Source organism: Alligator sinensis, unplaced genomic scaffold (assembly GCF_000455745.1).
Source record: "Alligator sinensis unplaced genomic scaffold, ASM45574v1 scaffold889_1, whole genome shotgun sequence".
NCBI lineage: Eukaryota > Metazoa > Chordata > Crocodylia > Alligatoridae > Alligator > Alligator sinensis.
Window position 1 is genome coordinate 1,083,994 of NW_005842361.1, and position 17,499 is coordinate 1,101,492.

The following is a 17,499-nucleotide window of genomic DNA, read 5'->3' on the forward strand; positions in this document are numbered from 1 at the left end:
TGCTTTGACAGTATTTACCAGTTCTAATTGCCTTGTTATCTGCTTCTGCATAGTGATTAAGTCTTTTATCATTTTGCTTTCCCCTCAGGAAAATATTTGCTGATATATTTAATGTGAAGAGATACCATCAGCTTAAAAATTATACTCTTATTCACATATACTCTGCATAGGTTCTTTCAAGAGAGGTGCTGTCTGGTGAGCTTGGGTGGTGGAACCTTAAATAGTAGTGTCCACTGAGGCTAAGACTAAATGGGAATGGCTGTCTGACCGTCTTAGTTCATTCCAGCTGCAGTCAGATGGGTTAGTTTATCCTGGTTCAAGACTTATCCTGACTTAGAAGGCACCTGTTTAGAAACCTTTATAGTTTTTAGTGTGACCTAGATAGCTTCTATCTCTAGTTAATATATGAGTTGTTATAGTAATTTTAGTAGTAGGCTTTCGCGAAGTATTTCTTCAGCTCTAGGATGACACTTCTGATGCAACTTAAGAAGAGAGCGGATAGCACCACACACAGCCGAATGAAATGGCCTGCATTCAGTTTATATAAGAAACTTGCTCATGTATGCTCAGATACCTTCTTTCTGACTAGATACAAGCAGATGAATATCATATCCAAGGGACTCCAGGAAATTTAGGAAGATTAAGAACTTTAAGATTAGATGTAATTCTGTTTCAAGGAAATCCCCCCCATCACCTTTCAAGGAACTGTCTAACAAGGATCTGTTAAGAGCAGAATTTCTCTCCCTTTTGCAAGTGGGAGCTATAAAGGGAGTTTCAAAACAAGTACAGAGGGAAGGAATTTTATACGAGATACTTCCTCATTCCAGAGAAAGTTGGAAGAAAAAAAATATGCACCCCATCCTCAACTTTAGTAAACTTTTTTTCTCAGGAAGTTATGATTCTACATGTATTTCCTAGCTTCCATAATACCGTCACTCTCTCTATACTGGACTGGTTTTCAGTTCTTAATTTCTTTAAGAAATTTCTTTAAATTTCTCATTTCCTTATTTCTGCTGGACCATCCTGTTGAAAACACATAGATCTTCTAGTGGGAAAGGACCGCTTGCATTATAAGGTCCTTCTCTTTGACCTTTCTGCCACTCGAAGAGTCTTTCAAAGTGCCTGGCTATGGTTGCTATGCATCTTTGGAGTTAAGGGCTGCTGACAGATGTGGGTGGCAGGGAAGAGATGGAAAAAACACACTTTAATGGAAGAGACATTTTTTTAGTTTGACCCGGCTCTGCAGCATCTGTATAGATCACACACTTCAGCAGGGCTTTTTGGTGCTTTTATCTAACAGCTGATTCAACCCAGTCTGTACAGATGTTGGGCAAGCCAGGTCCAACTAACATGATGCCTCTTCTTGGCATATGCTTAGCTCAGCACAAGGGCGCACTGAATTTAAAGTAAAGCACCATTTCTTTGGGGGTTTTTTACATCTGTAAGCAGCCAAGGTTTCTCCCTCTATCCTTAAATAGGCAATTGATTAGTCAAAATGACATTGACATTGGAATTGTCAACAACAATCATGCAGATGAGCTTTTTCTTTGATAACCTTACTTTCACAGTAAATGGGGAAAACTCATTCATGACTTTTAAAAGTCATACAGAAAGAAGATCACATTCAGAGGGGCTATGTTAGACTCATTCAAGAGACTCTGAAGAAGATAAAACCAGATGGAGGAGGGATCATTTGCATGGCTTTGGTCACATAGCCTCGGCTTCTGCACTCACCATTTTATCAACATTTGTTTTTACTGAGCTTGATTTGCCTCATCTCTTTCAAATAGTTACACCACTTTAGGTGCTATGTCTGGCACAGCCATTTGCATTAGCAAACAGATGATTATCAGCTCTTCCAGCAGCTAGCAATGGAGTGCTGTACTGTTGCCTGTTGCAGCACTTATCCTGGAAGAACTGTTTACCTCAGACAATAGTTTAACTTACAGTGCACAAAACCACTGTAAGCTACATCAGTTTTATTGTATTGAGTGTCCAGAGCCTACAGAATGCAGATGGAAGCAGTATAGCACATCACCCTGCTGACACTGCATGCAAGATTGGTGATAAATATGTATAAAAATATTATTATTATATGATATTATGACATTCCACAAAGTGATTTATAATTAAAGAGAAGTACAAATCAGTGACACTATGGGAATGATGCAGTTTCATAAAGAAAATATCAATCTGTTGTTTATATCAATCTCTATATAGCAGTAATTAATAATATATGTAAGTACCAAGTAACATGTGTTACTCTATTTCACAGTATAGGGAACCAAAATGAATAAATATCCACCAGCAAGAAACGTCTTATTTATGGTGCCCCAGGTATCTGCAGCAATTCTGGCATTGCTGACATGTTTTCTGTCTGTGAAATCATCAAACAAAATTACTTTCTTTAAAATAGAATGTTTTTCAAAGAAATTAAATTGTAATGGAAGCACTGAACTTTATTGCAAGTACTAAGCTTCAATTCTTGAAACATTATGCAATATTTGAGTTAGTAGAGTCAATAAAAGATTAATATATTTCCTAAAAATAAATAGTGTAGGATGGCATCGAAGGCAATATGAAAAAGATAAAAAAGAATTGATACTTTCAGTAATATTCAAGGTTTTTCATAATTCTGCACAATAAACTGGGCTGCCTTAGGAAAGACTGTCCGTGTAATTTCTGTTGAAAATGAAACTGAATTTCTGAAAGATGATAGGAAACAAAGCAAAGAGTAATTCTGTCGGGTCCTTTTATTTGATCTAGAGTATTTCAGTAGGAAGTGGAAGACCATATAAAACATTGATAAGAACAGTGCTTCAAAGTATATTATTTATTCTGTTCCTAATAAGTGGAAAAAGGTAAAGCAGATAGGGGAAAAAGGTAAGCCAGCTATTTTTAACTAGTAGAGTAAACAGTAAATTAAAAATGTAAGAGTACAAAGGGTTGTATTAACAGAAGTGTCACTTGCAAATCAAGGGAAGTGATTCTTCTGCTCTGTTCAGCACTGGTGAGGCCTCATCTAGAGTACTGTGTCCAGTTTTGGGTCCCACACTTCAAAAAAGTTGTGGATAGATTAGCAAGGTGTAGTAGAGAGTGACAAAAATTATTAGATCCCTGGGAAGCATGAGTTTAAAAAAAGGGTAAAAGAACTAAGGTTATTTAGCCTGGAGAAGAGAAGACTTGAGGGGCTATTTCATAACAATCTTCAAATACCTGAAGGGCAAATAAAGAGAGGATGGAGATGAGCTTTCCTCTGTGGCTACAGGGATAGGACTAGGAGCAATGGCCTGAAGCCTCCATGGTGGAAATTGAGATTGGAGATTAGAAGGAGCCTTCTGACTGTAAGAGTGATCAAGTATTGGAACAGGCTACCTAGAGAAATCATGGACACCTCTGTAGCAAATGCTTATCCTAGGGGTAGTTGTGATGTCCCCTGGTGGCTGCTGAGCCGTTGCCAATCTGACTCCATATGGTGGCTGCTCACCTTTACTCTTCTGCCACACCTTGATGTCATTAACTTCTGATGAAAGGGAGGCTGCCCCAGGGCTTTCCAAACCTGGTCTTGCTCTTATGAACACAGATGCCCATGGTCATTGCTTTAAGGGCTAATTTTGTGGGCTCCATCCTCCTCAGTACCCGCTGCAATGCCTCAATAGATGATCTGCTAATACATGCCCTTCCTGGACTATGGGCTTTCAGCCCCAGTCCTTGCCCTTCCTGGGCTACAGGCTCCTTGGGCCCCTCGGTCTCTGCCTGTGACCCCAGGTCTTTGGCCTATCCATTCCAAGACCCTGGCCCTGCTTCTCGGCCGGGTGAGAGTTCTGGGCTCCTCTGGCCCTACCAGTCTCTGGCTGCGGCTCTACTCAGCCTTCAGTCCATCTCTGGGCTGTGGCCCTGCTCCTGGCCTTGGAATAGATGGGCCAGTGAGACTTTCAGGCTCCCAGAACTGATTGATTGTCGCAGGGCACCTGGTGCCTGCTCCTAGAGAGGGGAAAACTACTGGGGAAAAGCCCTAGCAGGATAATGAGTACAGCTGTGGGTTGCCAGGGGGACTAATAAGAGTCATCTGCCTGTAGGGGGCAGGGCCTGGCCCTTATAAAGCCCAGGGCTGAGGCCAGGCTGGTAGTTCCCTGCCAGCAGCCAGAGGGGCAGGAGCTAGGAGGAGAGCGATGCAGGAACTGCTCTAGCTGAGAGAGGGATGGCAGCTCTGAGAGGTTTGAGCACCATGGTTTAGCCTGATGGCTTGGAGTTAAGTTGTTACAGCCAGAGAGCGTTATGTTTGAGTTATAGCCAGGAGGCTCGAGTTTGTGTTCAGGCTTTGATATTAGACCGGAGGTTTGGGTGAGGTTGTAGGGGTTGGAGGAGGCCTCATAGGGGGGGCTCACGGTAAAGTGGGGCCCCCGGCGCCAGTGAGGGCGCACTAGGACCTGAGAGTTACAGGGCAGAGGTGTGGGGTCAGTTAAGAGGAGCGGCTGAACCTCATAGGGACCCCAGAGGGGTGGGGCCCCAGCACCAGCGAGGGCGCAGTCTAGCAGTGCCAGTGAGGGCACAGTCCAGCGCCCGGTGGGCGCATTATCCTCATAGGGACCCCAGAGAAGGTGGGGTGCCCTAGCGCCAGTGAGGGCACAACCTAGTGCCAAGAGGGCGCATTATTCTCATAGGGACCCCAGAGGTGTGGGGGCCCCTGAGCGCAACCAGTGGGCTGCGGATGGGGAACATAGACCCTGGGTTGTGTGCGGGGTACATAGACCCCAGCCCCGGAGAGGGGCGGCTTTGAGAGACCCTAGCGCGGGCACGACAAGCCCCAGAAGGGGGCACCGCTAGGAAGCCCTAGCGCGGGCGTGGCGAGCCCCGGAGAGGGGGAGCGCCATATTGAGAAGCCCAAGGTGGGCACGGCGAGCCCCGGAAAGGGGGGGCGCGCTTTAGAACGGAGCCCAGCCGTAGGCTAGGGCGGCAACACCCCTCAGACAGAGGCAAGGTGCTGCGGTTGCCCCCCGAGAGGACGGGGAGTAGTGGCACCGCGAGCCGGGATCAGAGAGGGTACCCGTGTGGTTAGCCTGAAGGACCGGAGACCCGCTAGAGGGTCCCTGAGCGGGACTACACTATTAGAGAAGGCCCAAAGTGGGCCTGTCGAGAGTCCCAGTGTGGGGCTATGTATTAGAGAGAGCCCAGAGTGGGCTAGATTACAGGAGAGGCCCCGAGGAAGCGGGCGTGTATTTGTGACCGGACAACGTCTATCCCATCAGCGAGGCTTGGGGCATGGTATTAGGGGTTGGTAGGAGCCACGCGTAGCCCATAAGGCTAGGGGGCTTAGGGAGGCCCCCCAATACCGGGTGACCACAGGAGTCCGGGAGAACCGCGGGGACAGAGGTCCCGAGTGGCCGTGCCCAGGGAGTCATAGGCAGCCTCCCAACTATATATATAAACAGCAAAGACGTGGCGGGCGAGAATAAGAGGGTGTCTTGGGCCGGCCTTGACACGGAGCAAGGGACCTTGAGGCGATCACGGCCCTCCTAAAGGACCCCGCCGTGACATTGATGTTTGCCCTTCCTGGGCTCCAGACCTCTGGGGTTTCTAGCCCTGGTGACACACTATCAGGGCTTGGGCCCTTTGGCCCTGGGCTCTGCCCTCTGACAGGCCCTCAGGCACCAGAGCTTCCCTTAATGCACCCTAGCTCTGGGCACCAGGCCCTCTGCCAGGCACCAGACCTTCTCCTGAGGACCTAGTCCCTCCTGGGCTTATACTCTCCCTCTGGGCCCCAGGCCCTCCCTTCTTCTGCCTCCTCCCCCACCCCTCCCATCAGCTGTCATTGATCACCAGCCATTGCCTCTGTCCCCCAGACAACAGTTTAACTTACAGTGCATAAAACCACTGTAAGCTACATCAGTATGGTTGTATTGAGTGTCCAGAACCTACAAAATGCAGATGGAAGCAGTATAGCACATCGTCCTGCTGGTGATCAACTGCCATTGATCTTGGGCCACTGCCTCCGTCCCTGGGCCTATTTCTTCCGAGGCCACCTCATCCCTCGTGGGTGCTGGGTCCCTCGCTCCAGACCTACTTATTCCAAGGCCTGTGTTGCTTACCCAGCTCAGTTGTTATCTCAGGAGTCCTGGTGCAGCCCTGCTGCCAGGAGCTCCACTCCCAATGGCAGTCAGGGGTAGACTGCCTGATCAGCGCGGGTTCTGAGCTTATATGTCTCAAGCCCAGCTCCCTTCTTGTCTCATGACTCTTATCAGCCCCCTTCACCACCTGCCGTCTGCTTCTCCCAAAGCCTTTCCTCTTAAAGTTAGAGGTGCGCCAGGTACCTTGTCACAACCTCATCCCTGGAAATTCTCAAGAGCAGATTAGACAAATGCTTGACTGGGATGATCCTACTTTGAGCAGGGGCCTGAATTAGACGACCTCATGAGGTCCTTTCCAGCTCTACTTTCCTAAGATCCTAAAGGTAACTTGTATTTCTGGGTCATTCTTACACAACTTGGGAAACAATTGCACTATTGACAATACTTGCATTAAAAAACAAAGTCAACTTTATTTTAAGCAATTATGGCTCAATATAAGTTCAATTGAAATCAGAGACTTTGGCTGACTTCTGTAGGAGTTGAATCAGACCATACACTCAGATGATACAATCAGAAGTCAATTGCAGGCAAACAAAATTTGAACCTCAGTATATTAGAAAGCTAAAATAATGTAGGCTACAAATGAAGGTTGCCTTTGTGCCACCAACATTTTTTTTATGGCGGTGCAAAGCCAGAGCAAACAGATGTCCATGCCCCTTGTCATGCCACAAATGCCCAAATTGTGGCCGCAACAAAAGGTAGTAAATGTTTTTGTCACTTTTTTATGGCAGTAGTCTATTTGGTGGCAGACTGTGGGCACCCAGCAGCTGTTTGCACTCTCCAGTGCCATCTGGGTAGGTTGGCTGGAAATTCCAGGGGTGCACAGGATAGAGCCCCTGGGAGCCCCGGCCTGGGTTTCCCACTTGCAGAAGTGACCCTGGGAACACAGGCACATTTCTGCAAACAAGAGAACCCAGGCTTCCTCCGTTTGCAGTTGTCCCACAGGATTGGGCTCTTGAAACTCTGCAAGAATGGGTGACATCGGTATTACTCAGTGAATTGCATCAGCTTAATGAATTGGTGGGATATACCCCAACATAGCTGATCCCAGTCAAAGGAGAGTGTCTGTTTATGATCATAGAGAGAAATTTTCAGAAATAGGAGCTGAGACTTAGTTTTCTAAATCTGCTCTTACATACCTAATAAGTGACCTGGTTTTAAAATGTGCTGAGCCCCTAGTGTATTCCATAGGAATATCTTTCAATTAAAGACAAGAAAGGGATTTTCTTCTAACAATAGAAGTACAATGGACTTTCATCAAAATAACCTGGTAAATTGTGTCAATATTAAAACAGTTTCCAAGCTTGGTGTCATCCTTTGAAAGACTATTGCAACTCTTGGTGGGAATTTGCTATAAGAATTACCCTGTTAATTCCTTCTCCGCTGACTTAATGTGCTAGTAACACTGAGATTCCAAGAACACTGCCACAAGCCAGTGTGAAGGTGAAAGGAGTCCAGAAGAGCTGATTGCATTTTAAAGAAATGTTACTGTGTGTGTAGGAATAAACTATCCCGAAGTACAGGAAGAATAGCAAATATGGTAGGCAACCAGCTTGGCTTAGCAGAGAAATCTTCAGTGAGCTTAAACACAAAAAAGAAGCTTACAAGAAGCAGAAGCTTGGGCAGCTAATTAGGGAGGAATATAAAAATATTACTCGGGCATGCAGGGGTGAAGTCAGGAAGGCCAAAGTGCAATTGGTGTTACAGCTATCAAGGGATGTGAAGGGTAACAAGAAGGGTTTCTACGAGTATATTAGTATCAAAGGTATGTATTGTAGGGCCTTGGTCCCTGTCTGGTTGACATTTTTCCCTCCTGTCGTATCTTACTTTGAGGATGCTGGTGTTCCCTCCCCCAACTATCTTCCACCTCATTAGTTCTCACCTGCCAAGACTTGATGTTTCTCTACTGGGGGATCTGGTCACACTTGGAGAGTTATGCCAGTCCCATGTGACAGGGTGGAGGGTCAGTTTGTGGGGCTCCTTCTTCCCCACACCCCAACCTTACCACTACTAGTGGTTGTTCCACCTGGGTGCTTCCCCACTCTCAGAAGAAGAAAACAATGAGTTGGGCCCTTTCACACAGTTGGGGTGCACCCCTTAGGGGCCACTGAATCACCAATTAAATGTCCAACAGAAAAAAAAAACACAGAGGAAAAAAGATATGCTGAGAACTGTCTATCTGATCTCTCACCCCAACCCCCAGGATGGGAAGTAATGAGAATTCAGGCCTCTGTGGGCCCGCCTGCCTTAAGACCTTCAGACCTCAAGGCCCTCAACAGTCCTTGCCCTCAGCAGGGTGATCACCCTAAATAGTCCTGGCCCTTAACAGGACAATCAGCCTATGCAGTCCTGGCCCCCAACAGGACAAATCAGCCTATGCTGTCCTGACCCTTAACAGGGCAATCAGCTTAGCCAGGTGGTAGGCACAAAAGATAAAGAAAAATCATACCACAGAGGAAAACGAGAAAAAAATAAAAGGAAAAGAACCACTGTCCATGTAGGGCTATGAGCCTCAGACCCTCAGTGGACCCTAGGTAGTTCCTCTGGGGGAGAAAAATGCCCTCACAACTTCCCACTTCTGTGGTTGCTTCCTTCAGCTTCACGGGTGTAGCCTTACGACACCATTGGCCATATCTCCTTCAGTGGCGGTCCTCCAGCCACCCGCCTTTCTGCCGAGCACCTCTGCTCCATGAGGGTCAGTAGACAGGCGCTGGCTGGAGAGCTTCCTGCCCACAAGATGTCTAGGTAGTTAAAATCTCCCATGACAACCATACACTGGGAGTGCGTGACCTCAGCCAATTCCCTGGCAAACTCCTGGTCATGGTCTTGACCCTGGGTAGGGGGTATTTGTAGACTCCCACCATAGTATCCCCTGTGCCATGTTCCCCACAGACTTTAACCCAGAGGGTCTCAAGTCGTCCACCATGGGTTCCAATGTCGGCTTGCAGCATAGCTTTCCTTGACATAGAGAGCTACACCCCTGCCCCTTTTGTCCACTTGATCCCTCCTGTACAGGGTATAGCTGTCTATACCTGTGGCCCAGTCATAGGTGGAGTCCCACCAGGTCTCTGTTATCCCTATGACATCATAGTTATTTGCATTTATTTGTGTTTAGCAGGAGGACAAGTTCCTCCTGTTTATTCCCCAAGCTCCTGGCATTTGTGTATAGGCACACAAGTGTCCCCTTGGGGGCCCTAACATTTTGGAGAAAGTGCTCCCTCGTGACTGGCTGGCAGTGAGATTTGGCAAGTACTTCCGGCCCCAGAGAGGGGCAGTCTGGGAGCGCCTCCTGTATCCCTGAGGGTAGGATGCCAGGGAAGCTCCTGCCCAGGCAGGGGTTGGACTTGATGATCTACAAGGTCCCTTCCGACCCTACTTCTATGAATCTATGAACCTTCACCATCCGCCATAAAGCTGGCAAGTCAGTCAGTAATACAGTCAGTGGGGTATGGATTCACCAAGGGCAAGTCATGCCTGACCAACCTGATTTTCTTTTATGATTAGATAACTGGCTCTGGGGATGTGGGGAAAGCAGTGGACATGATATACCTTGACTTTTGCAAGGCTTTTGATAGGGTCCCCCACAACATTCTTGCAAGGAAGCTAAGGAAGTACGGGTTGAATGAACAAACTGTAAGGTGGATAGAAAGCTGACTGGATCATTGGTCTCAATGGGTAGTGATCAATGACTCAAGGTCTAGTTGGCAGCCTATATCAGGTGGAGTGCTAAAGGGGTCAGTCCTGGAGCTGGTTTTGTTCAATAACTTCATTAACAATCTGGAAGATGGGATGAATTGCAACCTAAGTAAGTTCACAAATGACACCAAGCTGGGGAGTATAGTATATATGCTGGAGGGTTCGGCTAGAATTCAGAGTGACCTAGACAAATTGGAGGATTGGGCCAAAAGGAATGTCATGAGGTTCAACAAGGACAAGTGCAAAGTCCTGCCCTTAGGACAGAACAGTCCCACGCACAAATAAAAACTGGGGACTGGCTAGGCAAAAGCTCTGCAAAAAAGGACCTGGGGGCTACAGTGGACAGTAAGCTGGGTATGAGTCAATAGTGTACCCTTATTGTCAAGAAGGCTAACAGCATACTATGCTGCATTAGTAGGAGCATTGCCAGCAGATCAAGGGAAGTAATTATTCGCCTCTATTCTGCACTGGTGAGGTCACATCTGGAGTACTGTCCAGATGTGGACAGTTCTGGACCCCCACTATAGAAAGGATGTGGGCAAGTTGGAGAGAGTCCATCGAAGAGCAAAGAAAATGGTTAGGGGGCTGGGGCACATGTCTTCTGAGAAGAGGCTGAGGGAACAGGGCTTATTTAATCTGCAGAAGTGAAGACTGAGAGGGGATTTGGTAACAACCTTTAACTAACAAGCGGGGTTCAAAAGAGAATGGAGCTAGACTTATCAGTAGTGGCAGATGACAGAACAAGAAGCAATGGTCTCACGTTGCAGCAAGGGAGGTGTAGGTTGGATATTGGGAAAAACTTTCTCATTAGGAGGGTAGTGAAGCACTGGAACAGATTACTTAGAGCAGTGGTGGAAACTCCATCCTTGGAGGTTTTTAAAGTGTGGCTTGACAAAGTCCTGATTGGAATTATCTAATTGGGGATGGTCCTGCTTTGAGCAGGGGTTTGGATTAGATGACCTCTTCAGGTCCCCTGTAACCCTAATTTTCTATTATTCTGTGATTCTAAGTGAGCGGTGAAGAGTTTTAAAATGTTAATTAGCAAACTGGTCCTTATATTCTCTTTGATGTGTTTGGCAACATAATGAACCTTCACTCTTCACAGTCTAATTACTGCAAATTGGACAGCATCTGCCCTAAGAACATATACCTTTTAAAATATGGGATATGTTTAAAAAAGCTGTGTTACTTGGCATTTCTGCATTTTCCTCTTATCAGACTGTTTGTATAATTCAGATAATGAATTGATGGGATTATGAAAACTGCCAGGCTAGAAAAAATTGTCTAATCCCCCCCACCCCCACCACAGAGCTGGGCAACCAGGTCAGGTTGTTGGGGGGGGGGGTTGCCCTCCCCCGCATCAGCATCCTTCCCTAACAGCTTCTTCATTCCTCTTTCCAAATCTGTTGTCTAAGATAACATATTATCCTGTGATTTTCCAGTCATTTTTTTTTTCACTGGATATTTTCCAATTCCCATGGAATAGCAATCTCTCTTTCACTTTTTCCTGCGTTAGAGAAGAATCAAATACCTGTTAGAATATCTTCTTATTTGCATCTTTTTAAACCTTTAGTCTTTGTCCCTTGGAACAATCTTTTAAATTACTCTACCTGGGCTGTGTACAAACATTCAGTTTTTAGCACTGCAAGTACCACAGCACTTCAAGGCACTACAAAAATGTAGCAGTACCTGGCAGGGACTGACATGCAGAGTCCCTTAGCTGGAACGCTACAAAATCACTGCAAAGCACTCAGCAGCTTGCTTTCCAATCAGGGGGCAATAAGGGATTGCTCAGACCTGCAGTTCTGCTCCCCCTGTCTCCCACTGGTGGGAGGGAAGCCCATCAGAGCCTGTTCACTGATAGGCTGCTGACCACTATAGGGCATGGCAAGATAGAGCCATGTATGAGCCCAGCACCCAGAACTAGGATAGCACTCTGCAAGTCTCTGTTGCCCTGTCAAGGAAAGCTGTAGCCTCTAGTCCTGGCTGGACTGCTGGTCCACTCCATGGTGGGCTGTCGTTATTCAGCCAGCTGCTCTCTCTCCTTCCCACCTTGGGGGACCAGAGTGGGAGAGCATTCTGCTGTGGGCTTTTGGGAGAACAAAAGATTCCCTGTAGCATTACATGTATCTGTACAGATGTTCCGTACGCTACAGAAAATTTCCTGTTTCAACCAGGACCATTGCTGTAGTGCTTAGGCAATTTTTGTAGTGCTACAGGCAGGGTGTACATCTGTACAACTGCTTTTTCAGCACTAGAAGGGTATATAGTGCTATAAACATAATGTCTGTCCACAGCCTCTGTTTTTTTTATCCAGCTACTTTTGAAAAATGTGACTATTTGCAGCTTGCAGTATTAGAGAAAATAGCCAGTTCCATATCTTTTATACTTATAGATAGATAGATAGATAGATAGATATGTAGCATTTATCAGTCATACCCAAGTCAATTTAAATCTCAAGAAAAGACAGATGATACAAAAAATAGGTCTGTGTACCATCCACAAATGACCTGTGCTAGTGTCATATTTACATATCATTTTAATAGTACAATTTTGCCAAAGTTAACTATGCTTCCTCAAGGAAACAAAACTTGGACTTTATATAGAGGCGCTCTCAAAACAAATCATTAGGTTCCTAATGAAGTTTGTGCTTCTGCCTTCCATTTTTCCAGGATGTTATTTATGTGAATCAATTAAGTTCTCAAGCAGCAGATAAATCCCATATCTCTCTTAGTATCCAGGGAATCAAATTCACCTGAGTAGCAACCTGTTGCCAGACACTTTGAAATATCTGGCATTTACACAGTTTGAATGAACCATTCAGCTTATCATAATTGTGATGATGACTAATGATCAGCAATCTTATATTTCACCTCTTTTACTGTTATATGACGTATACAGAGCACATTTTTGTTCAACAGACTGCATCATCATATCCAGCATGGCATTTTTAAACAGGTGTATGTTATTGTCTGCACAAGATTAAATGCTATGCTTTTACTGCAATTAATATTACTTCCACGTCTAATTGATTACCATGGGTCAATGTAATTGAATATCCAGTAATTTCAAATAACCAGTATTGAAAGATGTCTTCAGCTGGGACCAGGAGTCTGTTCTGGGATATTTTTTTCCCCTACAGTAAAAGGTGTTCGTGTCTGCAAGAAGTTAGTCATGCTAGAAAATTTTTCTGAACTTTAATGTCTTGAGAGCCTGCAGTGTGTAGGTCTAGAGCAATCCAGAGATTAAAACTGAAGATAAATTTATATAACAGTAATACCAGATCCAGTAACATATTTTAGAAATCGAGCAGCTAGAATTTGAAAGTACATTGACAGGATATCCATAGCTGCAAAGAAAATTAACTTAATAAGGGCTTTGCCATGGAAATATTTACACATAAGAAGCACAAGAATTCAAATCTGGCAGTTAAATGGAATAAGTTTCCAAGGTGCAGATATGATTATTGGAATTAAGATGTATTCAACTAAACTGGATTAAGTTCAATGTGTGGATATTTCTAGTATAACTTCCTGCATGGAAATAGTTAAAAATTGAAATGTATGTTGTCACCATCAGGTGTTAGCACCTGTCAAGATAATTGAAGGAGTTACAACTCTCTCAGAGCATTTGTTTTATCTGCCTACAAAATTACTCAGGCAGCTCTATATCAATTCATATTCAAAAGGTTTTTCTCTGCATGTAGTATTAGCAACATCATCTTTCAGTAAATAAAAATTTAAATTCTACAGAAGGCATTGGAGTCTATGGAGATCCTTTCAGTTTGTGGCACCTCATGGAATTCCTGCTATGCATGTTTTCGTTGGCCCTGTCTATCATGTCACTAATTATTTGTGCAATGCTACAGTGATAGGGCTAGATTTTCTGGTCACCAAATGCACTGTACACCATTTATACCATGTTAAGTGCAGCACTGTTTATCTCAGTGATGCTCAACCCACCTACCTGAAGTCTAATTGTATCCCCTAATTCTTACATGTATTCAAAAATTGCTTCTAAGATGAAACAAAAAGTACCTTATGTACGTCAAGGTACAAGTTTCCTATTGCCCTATGCAGTATCTACTCATTTGCCATTGTTATACATTGTTCTATTTGCCCGTTGTCAGCCCGGGATAGAGAGAGAGAGAGATATCTATATCTATATATAGAGAGACAGATATAGAGATAGATATATATGCACCTATCTTAATTTAGGCAGACAAGGTTCCTTGGGTGAATTTGATATCTTTTATTAGACCAACCCAAATGGTTGGAGAATAGTTATTAAGCAAGCTTTCGGGTTCAAAAACCCTTCGTCAGGCTAAGGACGTTTCAGCAGTTGGTGTGTGCTCTTCCTGGATGGAATGAAAAGTAAACAAGCCAGGGGCTGGGCTGGGCTGGGCTGGGCTGGGGAGTCAGTTGCCAGGCAGATTATGTGTCAAAAATCCAATGTCTATGTTTAGTCCATGATCTCTAGTATCCAGCAGGTTGATGAAATGGAGCTCATAGGCTCGTCTCTGGGAAGTGTTGTGTAAATTTCCCTTGAGGATCAGGACTGAGAGATTGGAGAGAGAGTGGCCCTCCTGTGAGAAATGTGCCCCCACCGGTAATTGGGTGTTTCTGTCTTTGATGGATTTCCGGTGTGCATTCATTCTAGTGCACAGTTGTTGTCTGGTCTCTCCTACATATCTTCCATCAGGGCATTTGGTGCATTGGATGAGGTATAATACATTCCTGGAGGTGCAGCTGTAAGATCCTGGGATGCTGATGGCTCTGTTGTGGGGTGTAGTAATAGTGGAGGTGGTGGTGATGTGGGGGCAGGTTTTGCATTTCTTGTCATTATCTTAATTTATGTGCTTTGTATAGTGGAGTTTCAGATCAGATGTACACCTGTTGAGCACAAGCAGCTTATGTGTGAGGGTTTAATATATAATCCTTTTGAACCTCAGTTGCAGAATTATTCAGTAAGAATTACAGTGTTACCATCTGAATCAGTTGGGGTACAGGCCGTTTTAGAGCTACTTTATATATTTTATTGATATGGTATAGTATGGTTTGTGTAAGTAACACAGACTGTTTAATTCACTCAGTAAGGGTTTTTGTCATATTTAAAAGGTGTGATGATAAGTTAACAAAAAATGAATGCATTGTTTTCCTCAGTGGAGGGCAGCAAGCTAAAGAGTCCACTAAGAAGAAAGAGAGTGAAGAGGAGACAAAAAATAAACTACCAGCATTACATGAAACTAAAGGTAACTTATCAACATTTTGATGTCGGGCACTAAAATGTAAAGGTGGATTGGTTATTCGTTCTACCTCGCTATTTATGAACCAAATTCACCATTGTCACAAGAAGACCCAATGTCATTAATCCCAAATAAGTTTTTCCTACTTTCCTAGTTTTTTTCCTACTTTTGTCAACCCCTTTGGGGAGTTTTGACATTTTCTTTTGCCTCTGTGATCACTGAAGGTCAAGCCTAAAATTTCATCATAGTTGCACAAAATCTGCTCTGAACTGAATCTTGGTGTACAAGATCACTCTTTAAATGTGTTTTTCTCAACTGATTTTGAGAATAGCTAAACTATAAGGGTGGGAAAGTTTGTTTATTCCATCAAAAACTATATTAAAAGAATGTGAAAAATACAGTTAAGAATCAGGGCTTACCAAAGGTAAGGTTGTCCACTTGGCCTTAATTCTGCCTGTTCCATAGGTTGCAATTTTGCAAAGGGGGTGAGAGGAAGGAAAGAGTCCCCAATTCACAGTAGCTTTCATTAGGAATTAGGCTCTGTGCCCATTTTATATTTCATTGAAGATCACAGTCATAATCTTTACTTGAATAGTTTAAGTAATGCCATTGCAGAGCTCCTGACTCATCCAGTGACGAAACTAGACAGGGCACAGTAATGAGCGAGATGTACCTTATTGATTTTTATCTTTGTCATTCAGTGAGTGTACACCAAACAACACATTGTTCCTTTGGACATCTGCCCTGACTATTACACATCCCCTTTATCAGATCCAAGTCAATCTTGTATCACCTTTACACTGGTACAGTTACATTTGCTTTATGGACGTTTCCCTGATAGACACTGGTAAAACTGAGAATAGAATGAGACGTAGCCTATTCATTGAGCGCCTAAATGCATCAAAGATTCTGTTAATACCTGTAGGGCCAGGACATTTTTTTCCCCTTCTCTGAAAGCCATGTTTGGCATTTTGTGTTGTGATGTTTGTTTCTTCCCCTATGAAGCGCACCCTGACAGGCCACAGAAACCTCACATGCGCTGTACTGGTTGGTCTTGTTCTCAAGCTCAGTCAAGCTGATCACTGGATGTGAGGTCAGGGAGAAATTTTATCCAGGTCAGATTGACAAGAACCATTGCTGGGTTTTTTACTTCCTTTGGAGGAAGGGTGCTTTGTTGACTTCTTCAGATCAGGAGGGTGTATTTTTTACCTAAAAGTTTTGTCCACTGAAGAATCAGTGGTGTTGGTGATGTTCTCATCTTGTCTCTTTTCCCATGGTGTGCTGCAGGTTCAATTTTGTTTCTATCTTAAGTAGGGTGCTTTGTGGTTGTGGTTGCGGTTGTGGTGGGAGAAGTGCCCCAGTGAATGTTGTTGTGGAGCTCTTTGAACAAATACTTATTTCATGATTGCTAGCAAATGCAAGGAATCGGACTCAGAAGCCAGGGAAGTTCTTTCCAGTTCTTCCAAAACATTCCATCAGGATGTGGGCTTGGATGGATTTATTTAGGAGTATATTGCTGCACTTGTAAATAGATTACAAGCCAAAGAAAGGCACGAATATGTAGGGCTGCAATCTTATTCACCATCAGTCTATTTTTGGTCGCATTGCACCTTCTATTTTGCTCACTCTCTTCCAAATAATGTGGAAAGAGAAGGTAATGTGAATTAGCCAAAGGTCAGCTGTAGTTTGTAAAATGACTCAGTGCTTATTCACTTAGACTAAAGAAATAAAGACAACGTGGGTGTGTATACATGTCATGTATACGGTGACATAGCAATCACGTGGCTCTACACGTGATCACTAGCTCACCTAAAGAACTGACTGCCCTGGTGAGGTAAAGTATGTATACCCTTCTGATCCAAGTTATTTCAGGACCCCAGGCATACTATAGGCAGCTCTACAGGTGTTCCTAAGTGATGGCCGTGTCCTTGGGCTGTGCAGCGTGTTACATCACTTTCTGGAATCTCTTTCATGATAATACTGCAACACTAGCCTGTCCTGACTCCAGCCCCACACCTAGCAAGCCCCCCTTGATCATGGGATGCAGAGGAGCCCTTGGAAAACCACTTCATAGCAGTCTTTCACAGTGCTTATGCCCAGGGCAGTGATTCTCAACCAGGGTGTCACAACTCCCTGGGATGCCTTGAGATACTTTCAAGAATGCCATCTGTCAGATATTGCAGGGGTTTAGGTTGTAGCCGTGTTGGTCTAAGGACACAGGCAGACAAGGTTCCTTGGGTGAATTTGATATCTTTTATTAGACCAACCCAAATGGTTGGAGAATAGTTATTAAGCAAGCTTTCGGGTTCAAAAACCCTTCGTCAGGCTAAGGACGTTTCAGCAGTTGGTGTGTGCTCTTCCTGGATGGAATGAAAAGTAAAGAAGCCAGGGGCTGGGCTGGGCTGGGGAGTCAGTTGCCAGGCAGATTAT

At 44.4% G+C, this 17,499-nt stretch overlaps 1 protein-coding gene across 1 annotated transcript in view; it reads left to right on the top strand.

The window, feature by feature from the left end:
• L3MBTL3 (L3MBTL3, histone methyl-lysine binding protein) overlaps positions 1–17,499 on the top strand; it is a 167,974-nt gene that overhangs the window by 134,803 nt on the left and 15,672 nt on the right. The window contains 1 exon segment of the mRNA XM_014522505.2: positions 14,987–15,075. Coding sequence (XP_014377991.1) covers positions 14,987–15,075 — 89 coding nt within the window.